This window comes from Myiozetetes cayanensis, unplaced genomic scaffold (genome assembly GCF_022539395.1).
Source record: "Myiozetetes cayanensis isolate MyiCay16 unplaced genomic scaffold, myiCay2020 scf1, whole genome shotgun sequence".
Classification (NCBI taxonomy): domain Eukaryota; kingdom Metazoa; phylum Chordata; class Aves; order Passeriformes; family Tyrannidae; genus Myiozetetes; species Myiozetetes cayanensis.
The window spans coordinates 20170555-20198176 of record NW_026086604.1 but is presented as its reverse complement, the minus strand read 5'-3'; the positions used below and the strand labels follow the sequence as shown (position 1 = coordinate 20198176).

The 27622-nt window shown below is 37.2% G+C and overlaps 1 protein-coding gene across 1 annotated transcript in view; it reads left to right on the top strand.

The window, feature by feature from the left end:
• VPS13B (vacuolar protein sorting 13 homolog B) overlaps positions 1-27622 on the top strand; it is a 418175-nt gene that overhangs the window by 309500 nt on the left and 81053 nt on the right. Inside the window, 3 exon segments of the mRNA XM_050315121.1 lie at positions 2612-2749; positions 15067-15474; positions 27390-27589. Of these exon segments, the coding sequence (XP_050171078.1) occupies positions 2612-2749; positions 15067-15474; positions 27390-27589 (746 nt within the window).

Genomic DNA, 27622 nt, shown 5'->3' with positions numbered 1-27622 from the left:
AACTCACCTCAAGTTTTTCATATATAGAATCATAGTCAGTTTGAAACCTCTGGGTTTTAGCTTTCTTGTCATTATGTAAAGCCTTATTTATTGATCAGTTTCTGGCATATTTGGCTGTACAGTCAAGTCTGTTACCCAGATTCCAAATAAATCATATACTATGGTCTTGGAATCACTCAAACTAGTTCTTTGTGTGGCCGTTTGAGGTTATTACCTCCAATGCAAAATTGTGTTAATGTAACACTCCTGCTTCCAGAATTAGCTCAGTTTCACTTAAACTTGAAAAAGAAAATGCTTGAACTCAGTAAGACCAGTGCTGGGTTGAAAGTAATATATTTTGCTGGGCTCAAGCTAATTTTGTGCATTTCTTCATGTTCTGTTCCTGATATATAAATTTCAGAGTCCTTATCATTATTCACATATCTCAGTCCTGCAGTGCCCCAGGTAATGAAGAGGTGACAGTGCTGTGCTCCTTTGAGCATGACTGAGCAAAACAATCTCCTGAGAGTCCCATGGTTCCTTTATTTTTTGACTGTGCTTACATCCTGCATTTCCCAGTGCCCTGAGGGTAGTGTTTATGTAGTTAATGTATTAGGTCATGCAAGGATTTTCTGCAGTGTAAGTTCTTGTCATCTGAGATATTTTCATCTTTAAAGTGCTACAACTTTCAAATAATTATTAGGTATTTTATAACATAAATACATCTTAGGATAATAAGACTACTTGTAAATGCATTATTCAAAAGAAAGGTTTGACTAAATTTAGTGGATTTTCTGAAAAGCCAGTGGATGATATAGATTGCTGTATACAGTATGGGATGATATCTTTCAGAAATGAAACAAAATAATAAAATATTGCAACATTTTGCTCCACATTGGTACTCCCAAATGTTTATATTATTAGTTCTGAAGGAACAGTAGCTTAGATGTCAATCTAATTGATTCACTGATGTTCATTGAACAATATTCAGTAATTTTGACAATGCTTTACACTATATATTCTGAAAAACTTTAGAATGTTAGTTCTTTATGATGATCTATTAGCACAACATGAGATATTATTTTATAGATCCAAGTCAGATAAAAACTGTGTTTACCACAGCTACAAATCTGTGTTTTGGAAAAAAACATGTGCTTTGGTGGTAAAGAGGATGATGTTGTTACTATTATTATTTTCAGTATACTGGACAAATGCTAGACACAACATATTCCCTAAAGCACTTACTATAGAAAAGGGAGTGTGGCACACCATTCTGGTTATTGTAATTAAAGGAAAGGGTTTAGGAACCATAAAAATGTAGAAATTCTTATAGAAAATATACAAATCTGTTGTATGCAGTGACAGCTCTTAAATAACTGTTGAGAGCTGACTTTATAAATGTATATAGCAGGAATAAAGGGAAGGAAAGGCTGTAATGTATATGCCATACAGTACAAACACTGCTGTAAAGTCATTGCCTGAAAATCGATCAAATAAAAACAGAAGAATGTGCTAACTTTTGATCTTTTCCATATAGATCTAAAGTCATGATCAATTGGTTTCAGTAGGTTCTTTGAAATCACATAAGGGTTCATATGTGCCAAGTTTTATATGAATCACATGATAAGGTCAAAAAACACAAATTCCAAAGCTGACTTTATATACCTAATTCACATATGACCGTGATACCACGATACCATATGTTGACTATAATAGTATGTAAATACTGTTCTTGAAAGAAATTCATTCAGTAAAACTCAAAGCAATTATAGCAGTTTTTAATTGACTGAAAAAAGGAGAGAATAGCATCCAGAAAATCTCCTTAAGTTGTTAAAGATGAGACAGATATTCAAAAATTAACATAGCAGTCTTGATAATAATGATTGATTATTTAGAATTGAAGGCCTGTTCTGCCAGAATTGAGTACTCTTATAATGAAGGTCATGTGTCCCTAAAGAATAAAAAGCCTTTTTACACTACTGTTTTTGCCATTTTTAATAGTTGGAAAATGAAGACAAGAATAGCATTCAGACAGATTTAATTTTAATGTACAATTGTAAAATTATAGACACAGCTCCTGCATGCATGCAAGAATAGCTACTGATTAGCCACTGAGTGAAACTCCAAAGGGAATTATATAACTGCACTGTTGTCATGCTCTGTTCCTGAGATCTCATAGCATTCTGGTCTTTTCACCTTTATAACTTACTTTTCCATTATTATCTTCTCTATCTGGAAATGACAATACGATCTAGAAGTAGCAGATTTTGAGCACAGATTCTTTTGTAAGGACTGCATAAAAGTGTCAATAATTAATCACTAACTAAAGTTAAAATTGTATGCTATTTAAAGTCATCTTGGGGTAACTGATGTATTTTACTCATATTTTTGCAGGTTTTCTAAATTTTGTGTAATTAGAGCTCTGAGTTCTTGCCCATGTGTGCATGCATTATTCTATATATACATTTGTCTCTAGGCACAAATGCTATGTATACCAGTCGTATTAGGTACAGTATATAACATATTACATATTAAACTTTTAAATTTTGTTTAATCAATTTTGTGTGTAATATTTTGTTATGTATCACATTCCTGGAATAGCAATAATGGCTGTGATAATTATCATCTGTAGATCCTGGGAAGACTCTACCGGAAGCTCTGGATTATTGCAAGATTTGGTTGCAGACAGTAGCAGGAGAGGTAGATGCTAGAAGTGGTATTCCACCTCCTCTTATCACTGTGCAAATTAAAGACTTCCTTAATGGACCAGGTAAGCGTTGCACTTTAATCTTTCTTTTCTAATATAATCTGTTTGTAGATTTGCACACATAAACACACATATAAGTATATAAAGGAGGGAGAGGGACCTTTTTATACAGGACAAGGGCTGTGTTTTTAAACTGCAAGAGGGCAGGTTTAGATTAGATGTTAGGAAGTAATTCTTTACTTTCAGGTTGGTGAGGTGTTGGAACCAGGTTGCCCAGAGAAGTTGTGTTGTGCAACTGAGGCACAGGGATGTTAAAGGTTTTCTCATTATATTAAGTTTATCAATTTAAAATAAATAATATAATTTTCCCAGGTACTTAAATATAGAATTTGATGTTGGAAACACATTTTCTATTGTCTGTGGGTGAAGCCATAATCACTTGTGAATATAAATTGAACAACCAGTGAATTTGCCCCCTGACTATAAATACTGTGGTTAAGTAGTTTGAAAAACCATGTTTTGTACACAGGCAGGAGTCTCAAGGTAAGAATAAAGTATGCGAACAACCGCATCTTTGCCCCCTCTTTTGGTTTTCCATGCTGTCTTAAAGGCATTATTTTAAGAGAAGATTTTTTAAAACTACTTGACAATGCAAAGCTTTTGTTATATGGATTGCTGTTTGGCTTCATTAATAGGACTTTGAACCTTCAGACCTACTGCATGTTCTACATCTGCTACCATTTGAAAAAAAGGACTAATTGATAGTAATGGTAGATTTTCATTTTAATCAGGACCAGCACAAGAGGGGTAAAGACACCTACTCTCAGGGGCCTTTTCGTCACTGCTGCCAGATTGGTTTTCTTTTATCCTTCTCTCTCCAGTTCTTTTGTGTCCGCTCTTCCCAAATTTGGCAGATTTCCATATTCTCAGACCCTTCATCTGTGCATTCCCCTTTTCTCAAGGTTTTCACTGTAGTTTCTTGGCACAGCCTTTATATTTAATTTATTCCACACCTGAAAGTGTTTCCCTGATACTGTCCTGCCAGCAGGACAGACTTCTAACTAAACTAGCAAACATGGAAGGTAGTACCAGCTTGCAAAGCATATATTCACAAGCAATGCAAGTGTCCACTCCAATCTCAAGAATTCAGTGTTAAATCTCTCCCCTCCATGGTGTTTGGCTAAATAGGGAACTGAAAAACAAATTAATGCATCATAACTTTCAATCTGTTTATTCTCACAAAACATTTAAAACTTCAGAGATTTCTTTCGGGATCTATTCTTAGCCAAAAGGCATTTATTATCGTCTTTTTGCTACTAATTGGAACTATCATTACACATGACTCAACAGTAATTACTCTGAATTTTAATGAAGTGTTTTGCCAGTGTAATATAACAAAAACAGCTCTGCATTCCCTTGCAGAGCAGTTACCACTATGAGATCCCCTTCAATAAACCAGCCTTTACCAAGAAGCCTTCCTCGGGGTAGGGAAGTTTCATTGGATGACTAATGGAAGGCTCATTCTGCATGTGATTGCATCAGAACAGCACATGCTTGACAGCTCCCCAGCAGGCTACTGGAAAACGAGTTACTAACTCTCCTGGGGGACAAGAAGTCCCCTAACCACAGCTTCTTCCAGGGTGAGGTAGCTTGGCCGTCAGCAAGCCTGGGGAAAGTGTTACACCACCAGATCCCAATTCAGCTGGTACTTGTTCATTGAGGACAAGAACCTCAGCAAAACTCTCAAGAGCTCTTGCAGACAAAAAAATAATTTTTGATGGGAGACAGCTAGTAAATTGAATAAATAAAAGCACTGACTGGAGTATGGTTATGTTGCAGGCCTTAAAGGCTGTTCTTTTTTGGTGAATATTTGGCAAAAAATGAAGCTACTAAGTGACCTATTTTCTAATTACATAGTGTCTGTTTTCATATTCATTTGTGTACATATTTTTTATAACTGCAATAAGTAAATTGCTGAAATACACTGGATGTACTGGTAGGTGCTACCTGCTGGTACAGCTGATCAGCTGTTCTGAAAAGTCAGCACATGTTTTGAAAGCTGTGCCTATGCAGACAAAAAAGTCTGGTGTAGCAGTTGGGATAACTGTACAGTTTTCTGTGTAGGCTTTAAGTGTTCAGAGTTCAGTGATTTAATTGCAATGCCATTTTTCTTTCGAAACACATTGTTGATGTGTTGAGGTTAAATTTCAATATAGCAATCAAACATGCCTATGCTTTATAATCAAACTGTTATCAAGCAGTTAACAGAAAAAAATCTGCAAGTGGTTCCCAGTGTTTGCTGTGTTAGATAAAACCAGTACTCCTTGCAAATAGTTTGTCAGCTGAATCAGATAAGTAGATAGTGTTCCACAGAAAAATCGTATGGTTTCACCTCACAGGAAACCAGGTTGTCAGTCTGTATTAGCTTGGAGATCAAAAAACTGCAGCAAGTAGCTAAACTTGGAAACCACTAATTAAATGAGAATAACAGGATACATTAATGCATTTCTTGCCACATGAGTTGATTATTTTGTACATTTTTGGCAACTAAAGAAAAATTATATTTCTTCCAGATTTAAGGTAATAGGATCCTAGGAGAAATAAGCATTCATCATCAGGCCTGTGGGAACAGACCTCAGCTTTAACCCCACAATGTATTAAAATACTATTTTTTTCTCTTTTTACAGAAACTAATTATTTAAAATGTTTAAAATTCCATTTACATCAGTTTATGTGACTTTTATATTCAGTCTGTTACTGGATTGTACCTGTAATTCTTGTCTAATACATAGCAAACTATTTATTGCATCAGCATTAGATATAATTCATTAGATAAGAAACAAATATGACCATCATATTTCAATAGCTTTTATAAAATTAGTCTCTCTAGTTTCTTGTCCTTTCTCTGTATTATTTTTTAATCACCTTTCTTAGCTATAAAAGCTGTCCATTTGATGTAGTTTTTCTGCATGCAAATGATACAAAATATGTTTATGAAGTACAGCTTCTTACAAATTGCCTCAAAATACTTATACACACAAAATATAGGTGGTTTATACCAAAGTCCTCTTCCCCCAGCAGTTTCTTGGGGAGGTGTTGGGTGACATGTGAAATGACTGAGGTCCTTTATAAATAATTTCTGCAGCAGAAACTATCCAAACAAACTAAGAAACGTCATGTCCCACTGAAAGATGAAGTGATAACTGGCGACCGGGGGGGTTGCTCTTTCCTGCCAGTCCATCCACACGTGGTTTGGGCACCACAAGGGGCACGGCAGTGGATCTAGGGATCAGAACTGGACCGTGGCACTCTCTCCGTTTTTCCTCCCACTGTTTGCAGAGGCAACAATTGTATCCATTACCAAGGTCAGTGGTGTGGAGAAACCTGGAAAATAGCAGCTACCAGAAACCCAACTAGAATAATATCTCCAGCAGGTGATAGATTAGTTGGAACAAATTGGAACCATTGCACTTCAGCAATCCTGGTTTCTTTCAAGCTGTTTTAAAAATGTCGTCATTTTAATACACAGTATCAGCCCTGCGGAACAGTCCACAGCAGGTTAATTTGAATCATATGATGTATCGCTGCCCTCAGCTGACATGAGCTCCGTTCCATGTGTGAAGCCATAATAAATCCATTCCCAACCGAGGCAAATTCCCTGTGAGAAGGTGAACTAATCCAGGCCTCACACTGGCATGTTAGCCCTCCGTAATTGAAAGCAGGGCCACCTGTTCCCAGCACAGTTAGCCTATAGAGAGAAAATTAGCATTAGATCAGATACTTAATATATTGAAAAATCATTCATACTACTTGCAAGTTCAGCTGTGGGCTGCTTAGCATGACATCATATATAAACCTAGGAATGTGCCCACTTGATCCCAGTTTAACAGTTTTGTTAACCATGGTGTTTGTTAACTTTGAAAGGAGAATTTTTTGATTTAATGAGAGCTGACACGTGAGAAGGGGAACTAGCCAGGGTGCAGACTTTTCTAATTAACTCTGGGTCATTTGCAAAACTTTTGAGCTTTCTAGTAGGTTTTTTTTCCCTTTGCTCTTTTACAAACAAGTTTTTAAAGCTCTGACACTGTAGCCATGAAATGATATTTATTTGATTAAGAGGGCAAAGAGAAATATTCCAAACAGGTGTACCAGCCTGTAGGTATTGCTTTGGATTTGACACATCTATTGTCTGTAATATCAGTGTAATACTGAGTGAAATTACCAAAGTACCTTTCTGAAAACAGTGTCAACAACACTTACTTTAAGTTTGGGTTCTTAAATGCCTAAATACTGAAAATGAAAACTGCACACTGAAGCCACATGGATAAGTTGGAAAATATTTTCTTGGGATCTTTTTCAGTGTACTGGCATTCTTTTAAAACTTATTTCAAACATTCCCTCCATATTCTGACCCCCTTTTTTTTTTTCTTTTTTAGTGTGTGTCTTAAAATAGATCTGTTATTCAGCAGCTAGGCAGAAAATAGAGAGCTGATATTTATGGGTTCCTTTCTTTTCCACAAACGTGCTCCATGACCTGGAACAATTTATTTTGTCTCACTGAATTGTGCTTCATCTTCACTGACTCTCTGTTGAGAGAGTTAATGTTTCCCTTAGCTAAGGTTTTCCTTTCATGATAGTGCCTCCCAGTGCCCCCATTATAGTTTTTGGCCTCACCATCCAGCCCTTGACACACTTCTGTACTGTATTTGGTAGCTGCACAGTTGCTTAATTTCAGTCAGCATCTTATGAATAGCAGTAACTCTCCATCACCTGATAATGCTATCTTTGGTTTTCTTGACCTACTACCATTTATTTTGGTTTACTTGTGACAATTTAAAAAAATTAAGCTATTTGCTTCACTCTGAGCCTTGTCTGAGATCTCAAACCTGGGCACTGGCCAGTTAGAGTTATTAATGTCTCGGTGTCACCTTTGTGTAATGTCAGTGACACACTAGGTCGTGGAAGGGGGTGTTGTTACCACTGGGGAGCACCCAGCACAGCTCTCATAGAGGAAGCTCCCTGAAGGCTGTAGTTCTGTAGTTTGCCATATGGGCCTTAAAGAGCTGCTTCTGTGGGGCTGCATTGTGTAGACAGCAGTAGGTAGGAATACTGAGCAGTGACTACCAGCCTTTTCCAGACTAATTGGCATCTGTCTCACAGAAGCAGAATGCAAGATGGACTGCAGATGGCTTCTGAAGCCTTGTCTCAAGTTTCTTCCTCCTTTTCCCTTGATCCAAATTGGGAATGATGAATTAGAGGATAAAAACAATTCATTTGGATTCTTCTTGCTTTTCAATTTCTCTTAATTTGTCTCTCTTTTGATGCCTGACCAGAGACAATTGAGAACAGTACAGCTAGTCTTTTCTTTACATGTCTCTTTCCTATTTTTATAAATTTAATTTTTGCAATTCAGCCATTACCCTATTGCTGAAGGGCCACCCTAATTCCAAATCAGAATCAGGGCTCAAGATTACCTTTACCTTTCTCGGATTTCCTCTGTTTAAACTCCCTACATCAGGACGGGTGGCTCAGAGAGAAAAAATATCACTGCTGGTAAAATGTTTCATGCCATCGTCTGCTCCTCTTCTGTTTAGGACTAGGAAATTAAATCATCTTAAGAGTTTAGGACAAATAGTAGTTTCTTCTATAGGACTACTGTATATTAAAAAGTTTAATATTTTACAGCGTTCTTGTGGTAGAGGAGAGTGTGATCCATGTCCAACCTGAAGGAGAAAGACCTGGCCTTTCCTGTATTACCTATGAGGGAAAAAAAAGATCCACTGCTGAATGAGGAGTATAGAAAGTGAACAAATTCTTGGAAAATGCCATATTTTCCTCTCTCACCCTTCCACATTTCTTAGTCCATGAAAAGATCCTAGTCTTAAAAATCATAGAATCATTAAGGTTGGAGAAGATCTCCAAGATCGTTGAGTGCAACCTTTGACCGAACCCCATCATGTCAACAAAACCATAGCACTAAGTGCCACATCCAGTCATTTCTTGAACAATACCAGGAAACGGTGACTCCACCACCTCCATGGGCAGCCCATTCCAATGCTTAACCACCCTTCAGTGAAAAAATTCTTCTTGATGTACAACCTGAACCTTCCTCGATGCAGCTTGAGGCCATTTGCTCTTGTCCTGTCACTATTTGCCTGGGAGAATAGGCTGACCCCCACCTGGCTACACCCTCCTTTCAGGGAGTTGTAGAGAATGATAAGGTCTCCCCTGAGTCAGCTTTTCTACAGCCTAAACAACCCCAGCTCCTACAAATGCTCCTCATATCACTCTCCAGACCCTTCCCCAGTTCCATTGCCCTTCTCTGGACTTGCTCCAGCACCTCAATGTCCTTCCTGTAGTGAGGGGCCAAAACTGGACACAGGATTCGAGGTACAGCCTCACCAGTGCTGAGTACAGAGGGACAGTCACTGTCCTGATCCTGCTGGCCACACTATTCCTGACAAGGGCCAGGATGTCCTTGGCCTTCTTGGCCACCTGGGCACACTGTTGGCTCATGTTCAGCCTAGGTTATTTTCCAACAAGCAGTCTTCTAACCACTTTTCCCCCAGGCTGTAGCACTGTATGGGGTAGTTGTGACCCAAGTGCAGGACTCACACTTTGCCTTTTAAACCTCATAGCCTTGGCCTTGGCCCATTGATCCAGCCTGTCCAGATCCAGCTTATAAGTAATTTTCATGGAGTTTACTTTCTGGTATTTAAGATTAAAAATATACTATGGTATTTTATTAGTCATAGAAATAGTAACATTGAGTACTTTAAGTTATGGCATATATTAGCATGAACCCAATGACTTCAGTAAAAACTGGGATTTATCTAAAGCAACATGCTAGGAGCTCTGTTATTTTTTGTTGCTTATTCATCCCTGGCCCACTGAATAAAAAGTCCTTTTGAGCAATATCATTATCTCAATTTCACAGATTAAAATTATATCTTCATAATACAAATCTGAATGTTATGGAGAACAAGGGTAAAACACTCATAACCCTGAAATTTTTTATCTGAAGCTCTAAGTAATAAAATGACAAAGAAAGAAATTGTTTCAGACAGAAATTTCAGTGCTGCTCGTAGGTTTTCTTTTATAGATGTTATGATTTAGTTCAAACAGGCCATATTGAATCCATTGGGTTTTTTGTAATAGATTTCAAAATACATAATAAACGTAAGTAATATGATGACTAATGGGTCAAGTGAAGTTGGAACTTTTAAAATGAGAAAATAGCTGGAAACGGTTTTCAGGAAACTATTCCAGTTGATTTTTGGTCCCCCCACAAGGTGTACATTAACATAAAACTCTGTAGAATCGCCTCTGGGACCTGAATTCCCACTCTGATTTCATTATTCCAAAGTGATTCTTTTCCCTTCACTGTTAAGTCATCTCCTGGTGTGGTGGGAGCATATAATAAGTGTAATTTATTTATATTTATCTAATCTCCTTTTAACTCAATAGTTATTTCATCATTCTGTTTCCTAGTAGCTCTTCGGAAAGTTGTAAAGGCTAATTAGAAACTAATAATTGGCATATGTGGATTTACTGGATAATCTAAGGAAAAGTAGTGAAGAAACTGAGACAGAGAAAGAGCAATTCAAATTCTACACTCAAATGCTATACTGTAATTTAAAAATTCCTTTGATACCATCTAGTTGAGTTTGATTTAAACATAACAGAAATAACTCACTTGAATGCTATCTATTTAGAAGCACAGTCATGTTTTTACTATTTATTTGCTGGAAATAGATAACACCTGGCAAAATAAGTCATTGCTAATACATCTTAAATCTAAAGAAAGCATTGAGGTATAATTTTGGTAGCCAGTCACTAGTGGCAAAGGAGAATCTGATGTAAAAGTTGGGTTCCGCAGGGCTCCATCTTAGGCCCTGTGCTCTTCAACATCCTCATATATGGCTTGGGTGCAGGACTGGAAGGGATACTGAGCAAGTTTACAGATAATACAAAACTCAGAGGAGCTTTTGACTCCCCCAAAGGCAGAGAGACCTCAACAAATCAGAGGACTGGGCAATCACCACCCTAGGAAGTTCCACAAGGGAAAGTGCCGGATTCTGCACCTGGGATGGGGAAACCCCAGATGTATGTACAGACTGGGGAATGAGGTGCTGGAAAGCAGTGCCATAGGAAGGGACCTGGGGGTCCTGGTTGACAGAAAATTGAATATGAGTCAGCAGTGCCCTGGCAGCCAGAAGGGCCAACTGTGTCCTGGGGGAGCATCAAGCGAAGTATCACCAGCCGGTCCAGGGAGGGGATTGTCCCGCTCTGCTCTGCACTGGTGAGGCCTCACCTTGAATATTGTGTGCAGTTCTGGGCACCACAATATAGGAAAGATATTGAGCCATTAGAGAACACCCAAAGGAGGGTAACAAAGATGGTGAAGGGCCTTGAGGGGAAGCCATATGAGCAGCAGCTGAGGTCACTTGGTCTGTTCTCCTTGAGGAGACTGAAGGGAGACCTCATTGCAGTTACAACAACTTCCTTGTGAGGGAAAGAGGAGGGGAAGGCACTGATCTCTTCTATGTGGTGACCAGTGACAGGACCCAAAGGAATCATAGAATCATAGAATTAACTGGGTTGGAAGAGACCTCCGAGATCATCAAGTTCAACCCTTGATCCAACCCCACTGTGATTACTAGATCATGGCACTCAGTGCCACATCCAACCTCATCTTAAAAACCTCCAGGGACCTGAAATTCTGTCAGGGGAGGTTTAGGTTGGATATTAGAAAGAGATTCTTCACCCAGAGGGTGTTTTGGCACTGAAACAGGCTCCCCAGGGAAGTGGTCACAGCACCAAGACTGGCAGAGTTCAAGAAGTGTTTGGATTATACTCTCAGGCACATGGTGTGACTCTTGGGGGTGGTCCTGTGCAGGGCTAAGAGTTGGACTTATTGGTCCCTGCGGGTCCCTTCCAACTCAGCATATTCTATGATTCTGTAATTGAGAAGTTAAAGGTGGCTTTGAGCGACTTTTTGCCCTGTCCTGATTAAAGTGTAGTTTTGGACAATTCAAAGAGTTACTTGAGTTACAGGAACCTGCGTTTTCCTATGGGTACAGAATCTGCACAGTGTTGTGTGCTGTGCTTCCCAAGGTGTTTAAAATCATCTAAAAAGACTGCTACACTTGGATTTTTTACCCTGGAAATTTTATTCCAGCTGACTCTGGGTGACCCTTAAATTTTGACAGCTTTTTTTAGCACATTTTGAGTGACTGGAGAAGCTGCTGAACATCTATCTTAATCAACTACTATAAATAGCTCTTCATATTTCATCAGTTTTCACAGTTTTGTCCATCACTTAAATATGTTTTTCTTAGAAGGGATTTTAAAGTTTCTTTTACAGTGCTAAGTGTAAAAGAGGTCAAAGGCTAAAGATTGCTCAATTGTGGGGTTTCTTTGGTGTTTTTTTTTTTTAATGTTTTACTTAAGATGGCAAAGAATCTCTTTACATAATCTTTCACCAGTTGTAAAAATAACCTATATCATTATGAGATAGTTAAAATATTTGCAGTGAAGGTTCCAAAGTTACATTTTCTGCAACTATGCTTCTGGCTACCACCACAATCTGGGCTCATTTACTGGATAATAGTAACTTCATACAAAACTTTGTCAAGTTATCAGTCATGACAACATTTTTCTGTGTGACATTTGCAGTTCCAAACAGAAAAGAGGGAAGTAATTTGCATTTCTCTGGTCTTTTGCTGTCTTTTTTTTTTTATTACTGCTCTCTTGGATGACCACATTGTTCGTGAAAGCAGTGATAAAGTACAAGCCCAGGAGCCACGCAAGTCCCACTGTGAGCTGCACCAGCATCTTGTCTTCTCTGCCCTGGCCCAAGGAAGCCACAGAAAGAGCTATTGCCTGTGTGTTTATGTCCTTTTTAATCTTTCCCTATCGGTTTACTCTCTGGGTTCAGCCCTTGATACCTGTTCTGTCAACTTATGTCTAAGCAGTTTTTGGTTTGCAGGGGCTTTTGTTGTTTTTTCCTCTTCTGGGCTATACTGCCATAGGAAAGTGTTGGCAATTGGATGTGCATTAGGTAAAGCAGTTAGATGTGAAAGCTGTCACACCAAGCAGCAAGGGCCATTTCCTCATTTACTAACTTGAAAACTTAATTGTTTAGCAAAGCCAGTAAGATATTTTACTCCTTTGTTACTACATCACTAAGAAAGAAATTTAAGTTTATAAGACACTTGTTTGGTTGGGGTTTTTTAACATTTCATTAGAATAAGACTCCTTTCCATTTGAGTATTGTAGATAAATTAATGTCATGGGTCACATGGGTCTTTACTTTCTTCGTAAGTCTCCTTTCTCCATTAAAAGGGAGGAAAAGCCCAATGATGTCTGCAGAAAAAGCAGGCAAATCCTGAGGTATTCTTAGTACTAAGAAGGATTGGGAGATTTTCCAAAGTGTTATGAAATTTTTCCTCCTGTGATTTTAATTAAAAATACCAGTAGATAAGTATTTTGAAAAATCTTCCTATTTGATCTTGTGTGGTTTTGGATGCCTAAAAATCTTCACAGAATCATTTAAGTTGAAAAAGATCTCTGAGATCATCAAGTCCAACCTCTGACTGGTCACCACCGTCTCAACTAGACCATGGCACTAAGTGCCATGTCCTGTTGTCTCTTCAACACCTCCAGGGATGGTGACTCCACCACTTCCCTGGGCAGCCCATTCCAACGCTTTAGAACCCTTTCCAATCTTGCTTTCTTCTAGTGTCCAGCTTCCTAGCTTTGGTTCTCGCCTTTCTACTAGGCTCCCATGTTAGCTAGGGTTTTGCCACAGTTTCTAGTTCAGCATGGGAGGCTTTAAATGAAGCAAAAGCATTTTCAGAAAGCCATTAATTAAAATTGTAAGTTACCATTAAAATAGATTTACAGTCTGAAATTTCAGTTAGCTGTGGCTTGTGAAGTACTACAGACTTTTTTTCTGAGATTGTTTTGGGTTTTTTTGATTCAGCTATGACAGATCTTATACGGCCATTAGTAAATTTCTCTTACCTTTGTAGAAAAAGTGCTAGATATTTTTGGGGGAGGGGATCAGAAATGTACTTTGTCACGTGCCTGGCACTCTCTGAAGTCAGTACTCTGACTCTGGCCTTTCAGACCTTTACCACTGGTGTAAAAATTTACCTAGCTCATCAGTTTGCATCAACATTAAAAATAGAATGTGATCCTGGACAAGTTGAAACAAATTTTGATAAAATATTCATTAATCTGTGTAAAACCTTCAACAAACAGTATTTCCTGTATATATTTATGAAGAAACTTGAAACTAAGCAGAGCTGTTTGAACATTTAATCTAGTTTAGATATATCCACAGAATTTAAATCACTTTTGGTTCTTGGGGGTGGGACAGTGGGAAACAAAAAGCAAAGGGAAAAATAAACTTTTCCCGCTGACCGGAGTAGCCATCTCATTACTGGGTGAAAGCTGAATTTAAAATGAAAAATCCTAAAAACTAAGTTAAAGTTGTTTTCTGTAAGGAAGTGTTATGTACTGATATAAAGGTACATTGCAGCACAGAAGTAAGTTTAAGCCTTCATAAAATCCTGCTTCCCATCTGTGAAGTAATATTGGTAATTGTTACATCTCAGCTACTAAGATATCACTATTGATAATGTTGTTCATATTAATTGTGATTTCTAAAAATTCTGTGAGACTTTTGGCAGTCTGGGAAGTACCAAAATCCTTTACTAAGGAGACAAAAAACATTTTAAAAATTATAAGTTATTCCAATCTCCCTGGAAAAAAAAAAAAAGAAATCTAAACAGATCTCAGTTTTTATATTTACTTTTTATTTCACATTTCCTCTTGAAAATGCATTGAAGAAAACTGCATATGAGCTGTGTAGGAAACAACAGAATAGACATGTTATTCACTCATGTAAACGTGTTGAAAATGTTCACTATTGGCTTTGGAGTTTAGTCAAATAGTTCTACTGGTTGTAAAACTCAAGAGAATGTGAAGTATATTTTCTTTCTGACACAAAAGAACTAATGTATCTACCCTTCTACACAGTCAAATAAAGTGTGCCTTTTAGATAGCTGCAGTGATCCCTGGGAAGAAACAAGGAAATAGGATCCACATGGTGCCATGTTTCTTGCTTTAAAACTGTATATAGTGAAGGTTGCTTTTAGTAGTTTTGATGATATTTTAATCAAGATTTATTCCTAAAAATGTTGTTTCAATATGCTTTAGCATTGATTCAGTTCTTTTAATGAAACATGATGGAAATATGGTGGAAAAGTTATCTCCACTCAATGTCTAATACTTGTAAATTGCTTGAATAATTACATAATAGCTTCTATTCTAATAGCTTCTCAAATTTCTTTCTCCGTTCTCCCCTACAGCTGACATAAATGTGGACATATCAAAACCTTTGAAAGCAAATCTCAGTTTTGCCAGACTTGACCAAATAAACCAGTTTTTGAAGAAAATCATAACTACAAATGATGGTGAGCCCAGGAAAGAGGCTACTCCCTTAGCTGGCATTATTCCATATGAGGATGTCACTTTGATATCCAAACAACCCAGTACAAAGGATTTTCTACCTGCAGTGCGCGCCAACGCTGCACAAAAGTCTTCAGTACAAGAAAACGTGTGGCAAGCCCTTTCCTGCTTCCAGAAAATTTCCATTCACACCGTTCAAATGGTTGTTTTGATGGAAACCATCCCACATCCCAGTAAACCTTGTTTGTTAGTCTCTTTGTCAAGCCTCAGTGGGAGCCTGAATATTAGAAGTGGACATAAAACTGCAGGTAAGGTTTTTTTTAAAGTTGGAAGTGCTACTGGTTTGCCCAAGTGGTGGCCCAGTAACCATTTCAAAGCGTGGGGCATTGTGGGGAACTGCTTTAGCCAATGTCATGATTCTGCAACAGAAAACAGCAAATGGCTGAGAGACTCTATTACCTGAATTTTCCTTTCAGTGAGATAGCACCCAGGAGTAGCTTATTTTGTAGTGTATATCCCCTAGTTTGAAATTACTAAATTATTGATGGAATTCTGGCTGGAATGTGGTTATGAGAACCACTCTTCTGGTATTCCAGTAATTTAACACGTACTTCAAAGAGTAAAATGTTGACAGTTTTCACTCCATAACTACATTTTCTTGTAAGGATCCTATGTTCCTGTCTAAAACAAATGTAAAAATAATTGTTCAGAACCCTAACATGTGCTATTATGTAAATATTGGGTCATACAGTTACACTCTTACAGGGTTATGAAGTTTTCAATTTTCCTCTGCACACCTGAAAGTCACTCAGGGAAAACAGGCACTCTGGCCCCATTACTACAGAACTCAAGGAAACTTTACACCTCGAGTACAATTAACCAGATTCCAGAGACTCATTTAAAATGAAGATATTTTGAGTGTCTTTGTAAAGTCTTTTAATAGTCTTGTCAGAAAATTAATAAGATGGTACATTTCCATGATTTGGAGATGACCCAGATGTAGGTAGTTGGCAGAGTAGCTTGTGAGGTAAAATGGTCCATAGCTGAAAGAAGCAAGTTGTTGGCCAAGTGAGGTGGTGATTTATTTCTTTTCCATCAGAAGTATTTCTCCTCAGGCCAGCAAGTTTCAGTGTTTCTTTATTGTTTTAAAAGTTAAAAATGAAAAATTTAAGGTTCATAGGACATGAAAGCCTGTGAAAGATCTGGGGCCTGAAACTTTTGATTTATCCATAAATAAACAGCAGTACAGGCAGGAACAGTGCCTGTGTTCCCACGCTATTCCAATCATATAGCAGCCCTAGCACTGAAGGCACTGCAACTGAGTAAAAGATCTTTCTAATGTGCTTTAAATAGTTTCAGTTTTCTTTCTGTGTAATAATCCTCTTGCCCTCCATCACTTCCCCTCTCTCATTTATACATTATCCGTCCCATGGTACATTATGGTGTCCACATCATACTTCAATATCTCAAAGCCGAGCCGCTCTGTCACTGTACTATAAAGCAATTTGGCAAACTCAGCTCTGTATATCACTTACCCTGGAGTTTTTCATCCTCCCAGAAGAAGGACATACCTTGCCTTGCACATTAAGCCTCGGAAACATTCTACTGTGAAGTTCTGTTGCTTAATTCTTCTGGCAGTCTGAGGAAACCAGTCTTTATTTTCCACATTACAAGCTATATGTGAATCTTCAGTATGTTCATGATCTGGCAGGCATTGTTAATAAAGCATTACTGATGCTGAATCTAATGAAAATGGACATTAGTTATTCTATATAAAGAACGTTCTTAACCAGACAATTAATAGACATCAACAGACTTTTTGCACATTTTTTTCCAGTTAAAGTTGCCTTATCTCTACTTTATAAAAAGAAAAATACACGTGCATGAGGTTTTGCATGCTGTTCTGATGGTGCAATAAGTTTTTTTAAGTTTTCATAAGAACAAAAGGCACACTTCCATAAAACTGATTAAAATTGTCAAAAAATCTTTAAAGAAATTGCTTGGATTTTTGTTTACAGTTAATAATCTGAATTTAGAGTGCTGATAGAAATCAAAGTGGAGATTAGAACTTGAAGAAAGAAGATAAAATACTCAGTGTGGGGGAAACAGTATTATAATCTTGTTTTAAACATACATTAGAAGAATACCACAGTTACTAACTAGATTTGTTTTATTATTACAAAGACATTATGCAAGCTAACTCAATTTTAAAAAGTGTGATAGCTGTGTCCTGAGAGAAAGGATTATTTAAATATCTCCATTCTTCACTACTTTTCTTTTTACAAAAAGTTTTATAGATACACCTTTTGAGCTGAACAGGGTTAATGTCAGATTTATTTTTTAACAGAATGAAACTAATACGCAAATACTTCACTGTGTCTTTGATTTTACAGTCAAATAACTATTGTGACCATCTGCAGCAGCTGCATTTTACGAATTATTTGCTGAACCAAGCTAAGCACAATGACAAAAGTAGTCATCTCAGATGTACTGTTAAAACAGAGGAAGAAAAAGGATCATTGCTTGCCTTTTGTAGAGTATGGCCATCTGCTGTACAGATGTTATTATATAGAATGACTTCAGATACAATAATTGTCGAAAATTTTCATTAAAACCTCAACAATTTGCACTTGTTTACTTGAATCTGCATAACTCCCCAGTGAGACAACACAATACGTTTGGGGTTTCTTTGGTTCTCACTAGCTTACTCTTTGATCCCTTTTGATGTCCTGACTTTAATAAACATAGTTAAAAACACTGTTTAAAAACATCATGGAAAAAACTACAAAGGAACAATTATAGCAGTAGAAACTACTCTAATCCCTTACTTACGCAAGCTATTTTTAGTTAAATACAGTTTTTTACGCATTTTATGTGGCAGTGTTTTATAAACAGTGTAAATGACCCCTTTTCCAGATGAGTTTTAGTGCAGGAGATGAAGTTGGTTTGTAAGGAATCCTATTTGCTAGGAATTATTTAGCGAAAAAACCTCGCAAGAATGTATTGTCGGCATTTTTCCTCCCTTATAGGGGGAAAGCAAAAGTACACGACCTTGTGTAATGCCTTAATTTTTATTTTTTTTTAGCTGAAATTAAGAAAGAAGCTTGCTATCCAAATTTTTTTTTTAATTATCAATTTTCCCTCTGGACTTTCCTGGTTTAATCACGCAAACTAAAAGCATTCTGTTTTCACTTTTGTTCTTAAATTCTTATGAAAGTAAAAAGTTGTAGCTTCTGAAAAGCAGAGGGGCTGATTAGTTGAATGATTTCACTTCTAAAAAACAAATTGTAGGAGCTGAGCACTCACACTGCAGTTGGATAAAATGAAAACACCTCTATTTCTACATATGGTTCTGCGCTGTTGTACAACCCCAAATCTTTAGTGTGTTAAAGGACTTCATTTTTGGGACATTTTTTATGTTTTAATACAACAGTTACTTATAACAACATGGTTACTATTTCTGCTAGAATGCTTCTGTTCTCCTTTGTACTCACGGTGAAATCCTATTTTGGTTTTAATAAAGTAATACTATACTGTGATGCAGTGCATTGGCACCAAAAAAGGAGGGAAAAAAACAAAAACAAAACAAACAAACAAACCAAACCAAACCCCCCAAAAAAAAATATCAAACCAAAATCCATTTTCCAAAAAGAAAGATATTATTAATTTTACTTTAAAAGAGGCTACCAGCATAGTTTTTCTGAAACCCTTAAGGACAGGAGTTTAAGTAAGTCATCCTGATGTTCATTAAAATAGTTATCTGTAGTAATTTTATATTTTGAGGCTTAGAGTTACAAGTTAAAATTTGTAGCCATTTCATACAAGTAAATAACAAACACTTTGATAATTTTTGTCACTTTATTTGTACTGTTGAAGAAAACTCCAAGTCCAAGACCTATCGTTAGACCTGGTTCAGTGGTTTTTGTCCTCTCAAGTATGTGGCATCTTCTACAAAGAGCTCGAGTGCCATGTACCCAGTCAGATACCCAGTCAGATCTGAGGTTACTTGGTATCATGCTTGAGGTGTGTTGCTCACTCCAGAACTCTCACGTGCAATTAAAATTGAAGTAACTTTTAGCAATAAATACTAGAAAATAGAATGCAATTCTAAACATATGTCTTTCAGTTAATTTAGGTTTGGTGTTGAAATTAGCACTACCTACCTGCCAAAAGAGCAGATAACTTAGAGGAGTTGAGGACCATATTCTCCCCAAAGTGAAAGACAGCAAAAAGCCTGTAGCCTCTCAGTGAAGCCTTATTTTGCTCTGGCTGGATGCAGGAGGGAAGTCTTGCTGTTCAGTGTCTGAACTGAGAGAGTTACAGACATAAAATATTTCAAGAATCATACACAGGATTCCCCAGCCCTTCGTCCCATATGTAGAGATGATTACATTAGCTTATAAATAGGGGGAAAACATAAACACTATTTGAGCATATGATAATTGCAAGTATTTGTACTAACCCTGAAAATAATTACATGCTTCAGATACTTTACAGAACTATTAGAAATTAAATGCAGATATTAATTGGTATAGAGCAAAGGCCAAACTTCATTTTGGAGTTAACTAACTCTCTCAAGAAAACTCTGCTAAGGCGTTGTCATAGCCTTTGCATGCTGCAGATATGCAAGTTAGCCCATGGGGAAATAAAACTTTAAATTAGATATGACTACCTAAAATAATATGCAGCAGTAACAAGCCATTTACAACACCCAGAAGACGTTTGTTACTTTTAGAAAGAAATATAAACTCTTTCCAATACTCGAACAATAGGAAATTAATTCGCTGTCAGTAAAAGCCAGAGGACAAACTAAATATTTAAATGGCCACTGAGGATTGAGGTGGAAGTGCAGCTTGTAGACAGCTATACAAATCACTAACAAACCTTAATGAATATTGGGTGTGGGCATCAGGGTCCTGTCAGATTTGACACTGTGTCCCAAGTAGCTTAAACCCAACACTCAAGAAAAGGTGGAGACCTCATCAGGTCTCTAACATCTGGGATTTTATTTGTCATTTTGGCATATCCTGCAAGCGCAAAAGAAAGAGTAAAAGGGGATTATCCTGACAATGAAATGAGTTACTGAATCTTGTGATAATGAAAAGCAGAAGAATTCTAATTCTTTCTATAGTCCCTGAGGTGGAGGTGCGTTTATAGTTCTGCAGGAGTATAATGTAGGAGGGAAGAACAGATGGCCTAAAATCCATGAAACAAGACACCACCTAATCCCAGGACTGAGTACCACTATTAATCCTGGTCAGATTCCCTACTGATACTTTGTAATAGGGTTCAGAATTGCTACTGATGAACTAGCACGTTAACTCAGGGGAGAAAAAAAGCTAAAAAAGAAGTCACTTGTAGGTTGTTTGTTCAAGGCAGTGTGCACTAATTTTGTAGAACTACATTTGCAGTTTGACTAACTTGGCTTTAAAAATATTTCAAATGAAATTTGATTCAGGACAAATACGGTTGGGTTGGTAATCTCTTCAGCTTTTATTGTGAAAACAATTACATATTTTTTGAGACTGGAATTTCTTTTGTTACATGGATCCCAGTGCTATTTGTGGCAGTAGTAGGTGATACAGTATTTTCATGGAAGTCAACTTTATAGAATATTTAGATTCATGAGAAAATATATATAACAGTGAAAACTGGAGGTTTTCTTTATACATTTCATGCTTTCTGTGCTATTCCTCCAGTTAAGTCTTCATTTTTAAGTGTGAGGTACAGAACACAGAGGTAAGGCATTATTGCTCAGTCTTAGGGACCAGTTTCTTAAGCTGTTTAAGTTGTTGAAATACTGACAACACGTTTTTTTTCTTTCTCTACATCAAGAATATTTTTATGGGATGAGAACATCAGCTTGCTGCCCAAATGAAAGGTGCAATTCCATAGGAAATTTAGGTTACTGTGGCCGCACATTTCTACACTCTGCCTTGGGCTAACTCAGTTATTCAGGTAGCTCTTCATTAGGCTGAGTCAGGGCACTGATCTGTGTGAAAACAACAGCAACAGAAGAGAAAACTCTCCAGCAAGGTTGTCTCCTTCAGCTGACTCACTAGGCAGGTACACTTTAATGGCCATGCTGGTACAAAAAAAGAATTCAGAGAAGTATATAAAGGAGAAAGGGGGAGGAAGGATTGAAGGGAGGAGAAGATTGGAATATAGGAGCTTAGACCTGGGCTGTTCTTAATCCTTGGGAACCACATCCCAAGAATGGAGGAAAGCCTGTTTGTGTGGCCTGGGTATATCTGTCAAACCTTGGACTTCCACAAGCATAATTCACTGGGTTATAGAGGCTCTAATACCTCAGCTGCTGCCAGGCAGTATCCTCAGCCTGGCTTATTTATAGGGAAAAGTTACCCTCTACTACATGGACTATTTAGTTTACTAAAGCAGTCAAAATCCAGAGAATCAAGTGTAGAGCAGAGAAGCAAGACACCCAAACTGTAATTCTAATTCAGCTTTGTGTGTTATACGGGGCTACAGTTTGAGTGGCATCCCCTATTTTGTAATGCTTCATTTATGTGCAGCCATTTAATGTCTGATTTTTCAGAAGTGCTGAGTATCTACAACTTTATCAATCAGTGACAGTTGTAGGTACCAGCTGTCTCCTGAAAATAAAGCAAAGTTTTCAACCAACCACCTAAAATTAAGATGTGAAAATACACAGATCTTTTTTTGAAGAACCCTTCCATGCCCATCTCTAAAGCTGGAGTAAGAATGTTGCTTTTCTGAAACCCGCCGAGTATCTGAAAAGAAAATGTTTATGATACAAGAACCAAGTACCAGCTCACGTCTGTAGAGCACTCAGGTTTGAAATCTGGACTCACAGATGTAAAATGAACTCTATTTTTGTTGCTTTATATTATGCATTTTTCTCCACTTAATTGGAATAACATAGGGTAATATAGAGCTTTACAAATATTATTGTACTCCAAAGACAGCCTTCACCAATACTTAAAATCCCTTTAAATCTAAACTTTAATAAGCCCTCTCAGATCAGGCATAACAAAATCCAAAATTACCAAATCACCAAGTGAATTGAGATTTTTCAGTTATTTAGTACGAAGTAGTGTAATGAACATGATGTACCTGCCCAGTTGTTCTTTAAGGGAGATGAGCTCATTTCAAATAGATAACCATCTTTGACTTCTCTTCTGATTCATCACTGACCTGAACTCCATTTGAACCTTGTTAGACACAAAACAAGCAGGATTCCTGGCCTGAGCTATAAAATATAATTAAGCCCTTTTGAAATGATGTGTAAAAGAACATAGCTTTACCCCCACTATAACTACTACCACCACCACAACCAATAAAGTTAAATCAAGCACTGCCTGTAATGGATTAAAATAATAAATGTTCCTGGATTTTAGTGTTTGAAGTACTTGAAGAAAACAGGCTCCCAGCAGCCAGTGCTGCTGAATGCATGGGGACATTTATTAGTGATGAATTCAAGGGTTTGGCCTGTTTAAGATCATTACTTTCTGTTTCCCGTGTGTTACACATCTCATGTTTTCACACAGCCCACATGTGTCCCCATGTAATGCTGAGAAATTCTCTTTCACTAAAGAATAGCTAATTGGTAATGTGTAAATATTGTTCTCGTGGGGAGAATGAACCATCGTAAGATTCAGCTCGACACTAATGAGAAATCCAGTGCAGTCAGTGGATTGTTAACTAAATCTCTCCTGGAAAATTGTCTTTTACTATGCCTCACCATTTCTTTGCTGTTGCTGCTGCTGTTTCCAGACTTGAATAAATGGGCTGGCACTTTAATTGCAGTATTTCCCCTGTAATTATTTTCATAGCTTTGTTACACCTTCTTAGAAGCTGGTTTGTTGAGGACACCTGTCAACAGAGCACAGAGCACTATAACTGTATATAACTGCTCATTCATTACGTGAGGTACCTGAAGTTTTCTTAAGAGGAAAAAGTCACGTAGATAATTGCATTATATTAGAGATAATGGCATATTTACATATTCAAAGCTATCTTAATGTCATCAGCAATCGGAAATTAGCTCCTGAATTTACAAATGTTACAAAGAGTGAATGCTTAGGAGCAAGTATCACAGATTATCGCCTTAGTAGAAGGTACTAAAGAAAACCACTTGCTAATTAACCTTGAGCAGCCAGATTGTATCTCTGCTGCCCAGGCATGGAGGACCCATGGGAGAGCCTGGACTTCTTCCTTCAAAGGGCACCACAAACTCTGGGGGGGTAATGCCGTTGTCGGGCTGCTGCTGTCGGAGCAGACCACATCTCTCACGTGCATCTGAGCTAGCACGGCAGGCTCTGTGCCCTGGGACACACTCCTCCTCCTGAGCTGCCCCACACTCAGAATAGCAATTTTCTTCTCATTGCTACGGTCTGTAGCTAAGCTACTAGCTTTTGAAAGAGGCTTTTAAAAACATAGCTTGACTATGGTCCAGTGCCACTTGCTATCTTTGTTATAATACATGTGTTTATATTTTCTTTAAAACTCCTGTCCCACATTGAAGTTTGCCAATTAAAATAATGCTCTGTGTTGTATTAGGTGACAGCGCAGTGAACCAAACAGGATTTTCAGCTAACAAAGAACAAATGCACAGGGAATAATAGAAGGAAAAAAATTCCTGCTACATTTCTATTCGTTTCATTTTGCATTGATTCAAATATCAGTATTGAATTGTTTTTGAAAACAGAAAGTCCACAGTTAGTGTCAAAACTTTGTCTTTCTCTTTGTGAACCAGGAAAAATAATAGAACTCTTTCTTAACATCTGTATTGCCTAAACACTAAGTGTTACTGTAAGGCAAGGAGTGTTTTAACCTATTTGCTCCATCTATTAAAATGGGCCAGCTCTTTCTTTTTCTATACACACAAATGAATTTATGCACACAGGGATACTCAGATTCTATGAGATGTCTTTCTAAATGTTAGCATAAATCAAGTTTCTACTGACTAAAAAAAGATGCTAAAATATTAAAGCAAATGTCTTTTAGTAAATTTTTTTCACTATTCTGTTGTAATGATTGCCGTCTTTAATTTTTGAGCAAGTTAATTTCCTGAACTTAACAACCAAGTGCTAGCTTTTTTTCAAGCTCTCCTACATTATTTCTAACCATATAAAAATACCTGGATATTCCTTTTGAGCATATGTCATCATAAAGCTAATCCTTCCAAAGGCATGCAGAAGCCTGGTGTCAGTTCTGTTTTGCTCCATTAGCATAGGTGCGTTTTGTGGTACCGTTATGGGTCTGGATGGAGTCTGACACAGGAGGGCTGGCAGCATTTTTTAAACACTGTCCAAAGCAAGTGCTTCATATTTATTAGTCTCCTGGAGGAGTATTTTAGAAGTCATTAAACTATTTGTTCTTAGAAGTAAATTATTGCATGTACTGAACAGCACATTGGTGTTCATGAGCAATAATCCAAACAGCATAAGTTAACTTCTACATATCACAACAGTCATTTATTAAGATATATTGCTTCTGTGTGGTGCCATCTCAAGTTCACAAATGGATACTTTGATTTAATCTATTTAAACTGAAGTTAGACTTGTACAATAGAGATTTGTGAGAAAAGCATTGAAGGACCTGCTGAAAATAACCTGTAGGAGGGAAAAAAACAGAGGAAAATGATTTTGCATCTTTAGCTTTCTGAGACAATTGCTTTAGTCATGGGAAAGCATTTCACTACTGAACATACACTTTTAGGATTTCCATAGTAACAGGAGCCTATTGAAACTTCCCTCTGGCCCAGAAATCCCTTTATTTACTATTGCTTTTTAAGGTTTGTGCATACTTGTTCTTCATTTGTTTTCTTTAACTGTCCTCAAGAAGTCACTTTGTGCAAGTTTGTCAGAATGCTCTCTGTTTATTTTTTTGTTAAAAGAACAGTGATTTTTATACTGAATTGTTTCATCACCAAAAGGACATGTAGATATAATTGCTGGAAAGGGTGGGGGTGTGATTCTTGCCTACATAGGAGCAATCTGGGTTCCAGCAAGAAAAAGAAAAATCTCTTATTGAGTTCCTGAGTTTTTCCTGATGTTTGCTAAACACAATCCATGGATGTGTCTTGTAATATTTCATGTATTTAAAATTAACTGACACTTTCTTATTCTTAATTGTTTCTTCATTTTTCATTGTTTACTTAGCATTTGAGAAAGGCACTGCTGATTTTGAACCAACAGTATTATGTGCTGATGCTCAGTTCTGTTTCTAAGCTGTCGGATATTGTGTTTTCTTTGTACTTTGTAGAGCTGAGATGACAACACAAAGAGACTGGAAAGCATAATCCTTCCAAATGTAATCCCAGCGGAAGAAAACATAAATAAAATCACTTGTATTCTGGCGTTCCTTTTTCCCTTTTGTTATTTCTGCAGCTTGGCACATACTCCAATAAACCTATAGAACATTTCTGTGTATTGCAGAATTGTGCAATAGTTACCAAGAATTTCTCCACTTTAAAATCAAAATTCCATGTAGAATATGAAAAAAATTGAATTTCCAAATATCATAATGCCTCTTAAAATAACTAAGCATAGCAGGGTGAACCCTTCCTGTAAAAACACCGCTTTTCTTGGTTTAAGACATGAAACTGCTTCATTCCACAGTTTACAGAATCAAGTCTGAACCAGGACCGAAGGAGGGGTGTCAGGGTGTGTTAATGTTAGTTGTCTTGATTATCACTGAAGTTCAGTGTCAAAAAACCACTTGGAACAGATTCTGTCCTATAAGCCTGTTAACATGTGAGACCGGATGCCATCCTAAGGAGCCATCCTAAACAAAAAAACCCCAAAGCTAGAACTTCTTTCCCAGTCGGTGATGACAGTCCTGTTGATTGATCATTCTTACTAAACTCCAAGCTGCTCAAGGCAGAGATAGTTCAGGTTTGTGGTTCCTGCCCAGGTTGGACACAATTCGATGCCTATATTGCAATGGGGACTGTTGGACCACCTTCCTAGAGGATGCTGGTTTGAAAAAAAAATCCAATATATTTCTTTCCATTATACAAAATATTTCTCAGTATCATGAAATCATAATACCCAGGATACAGATCTACTTCTACCTGGATTCTAGAAGAGATTCATAGGAGAGGTTTTACTGCAGGTATTCAAAATAGCAAGTTGAGTTTATGTGGGATTTTTCTACCAACAAAGATATGAAAATATAAAATGAAACCTTACCTTGAAACATCTGTGTGTAAGCCTTAGGTGTTTTTTTAATCTTTTGCCTTTTGTAAATATCCAGTTTCATTAGAAAAATAAGCTGTGGGCATTATAAAGTATAGTGACATCCAATATTCAGAGTGCTGAGTCCAAGTACGAGCACTAGAAGAGATAAACCAACCTCACATGTAGTACTTTCCGTGTAAGTATACAAAAGAAACAAAGATATTAAGTATGGGTTGTTTATTAAGCAGGGATTCACAAGAGCTGGGACATTTCTAGAAGGCGTTTCCTTCCTATAAATGTTTTTACCTTCAATGAGAATACATAAGTTCTGTCAGAAATGTAATCTGCTTTCATCATTTTTAGTTTTTATGAATCTATGGAAATTGCAAATGGTTATGATGTGAAAAGTGTAGATTAAACTTTTTCAGAAAATGCACATTACATATTTTGAGATAAGCATCTGCTTTGAATTATTTGATTCAAACCGTGCTCTTCTTCTTCTGCTAAGCACTGTAAAATCAAGCAAGGTGCTATTTTATAATAACTACCCTGAACAAAAACAGAGAATTGTTCAAAATGCCTATCAGTTTAAAATATAATTAAGTAATGCAGCTGTTCTTGTTCTTAATATACTCTTTTGAAAAAAAAATCATAGTTTAATGAAATATGTCTCTTCTCATAAACCTTAAAATACTCACATGTAAAAAGTCATGTTTTGGCAAATAGTTCTTTGTAAGGAATGTGGATGAGACATACCTACTCCATAACTGCAACACCTTATAAGACATGCTTGATAGTGTGGGAAGAGCAAGGTAAATTAAAAAATAATAAAATTACAAAATTGACGAACTTGTGGCCCAACTGTGATGCCCTTGCTTGGAGAGGAGGGAGGTTGTCCACACAAGTACTTCCATGAAAGTCAGTAGGGACTACTTGTGTGAGTAATTGCTTGCAGACAGGGATTCCCAGGCTCATGGTAAAGTGAATTCAGGAAATAAACACATAAATGCTGGGAGAATGATTACCAGCAGGATTAATGATATCTCTCTTTTTTTTAGGAATCCATGGATCATCTTTTGTCCTTGACATAAAAGATTTCTTACTTAAAACAAGTCTCAAGGAAAAAGCCAGATCTTTGATAGGCCCTTTTTGCTGTTCTGTTAATGTGGAAGCCAAGTGGTGTAAGCACAGTGGTGATCCTGGCCCAGAACAATCTATTCCAAAAATCTACATTGATTTGAGAGGAGGACTGCTACAGGTCTGTATAAGATGCTTATGGTTCTGCTATTGA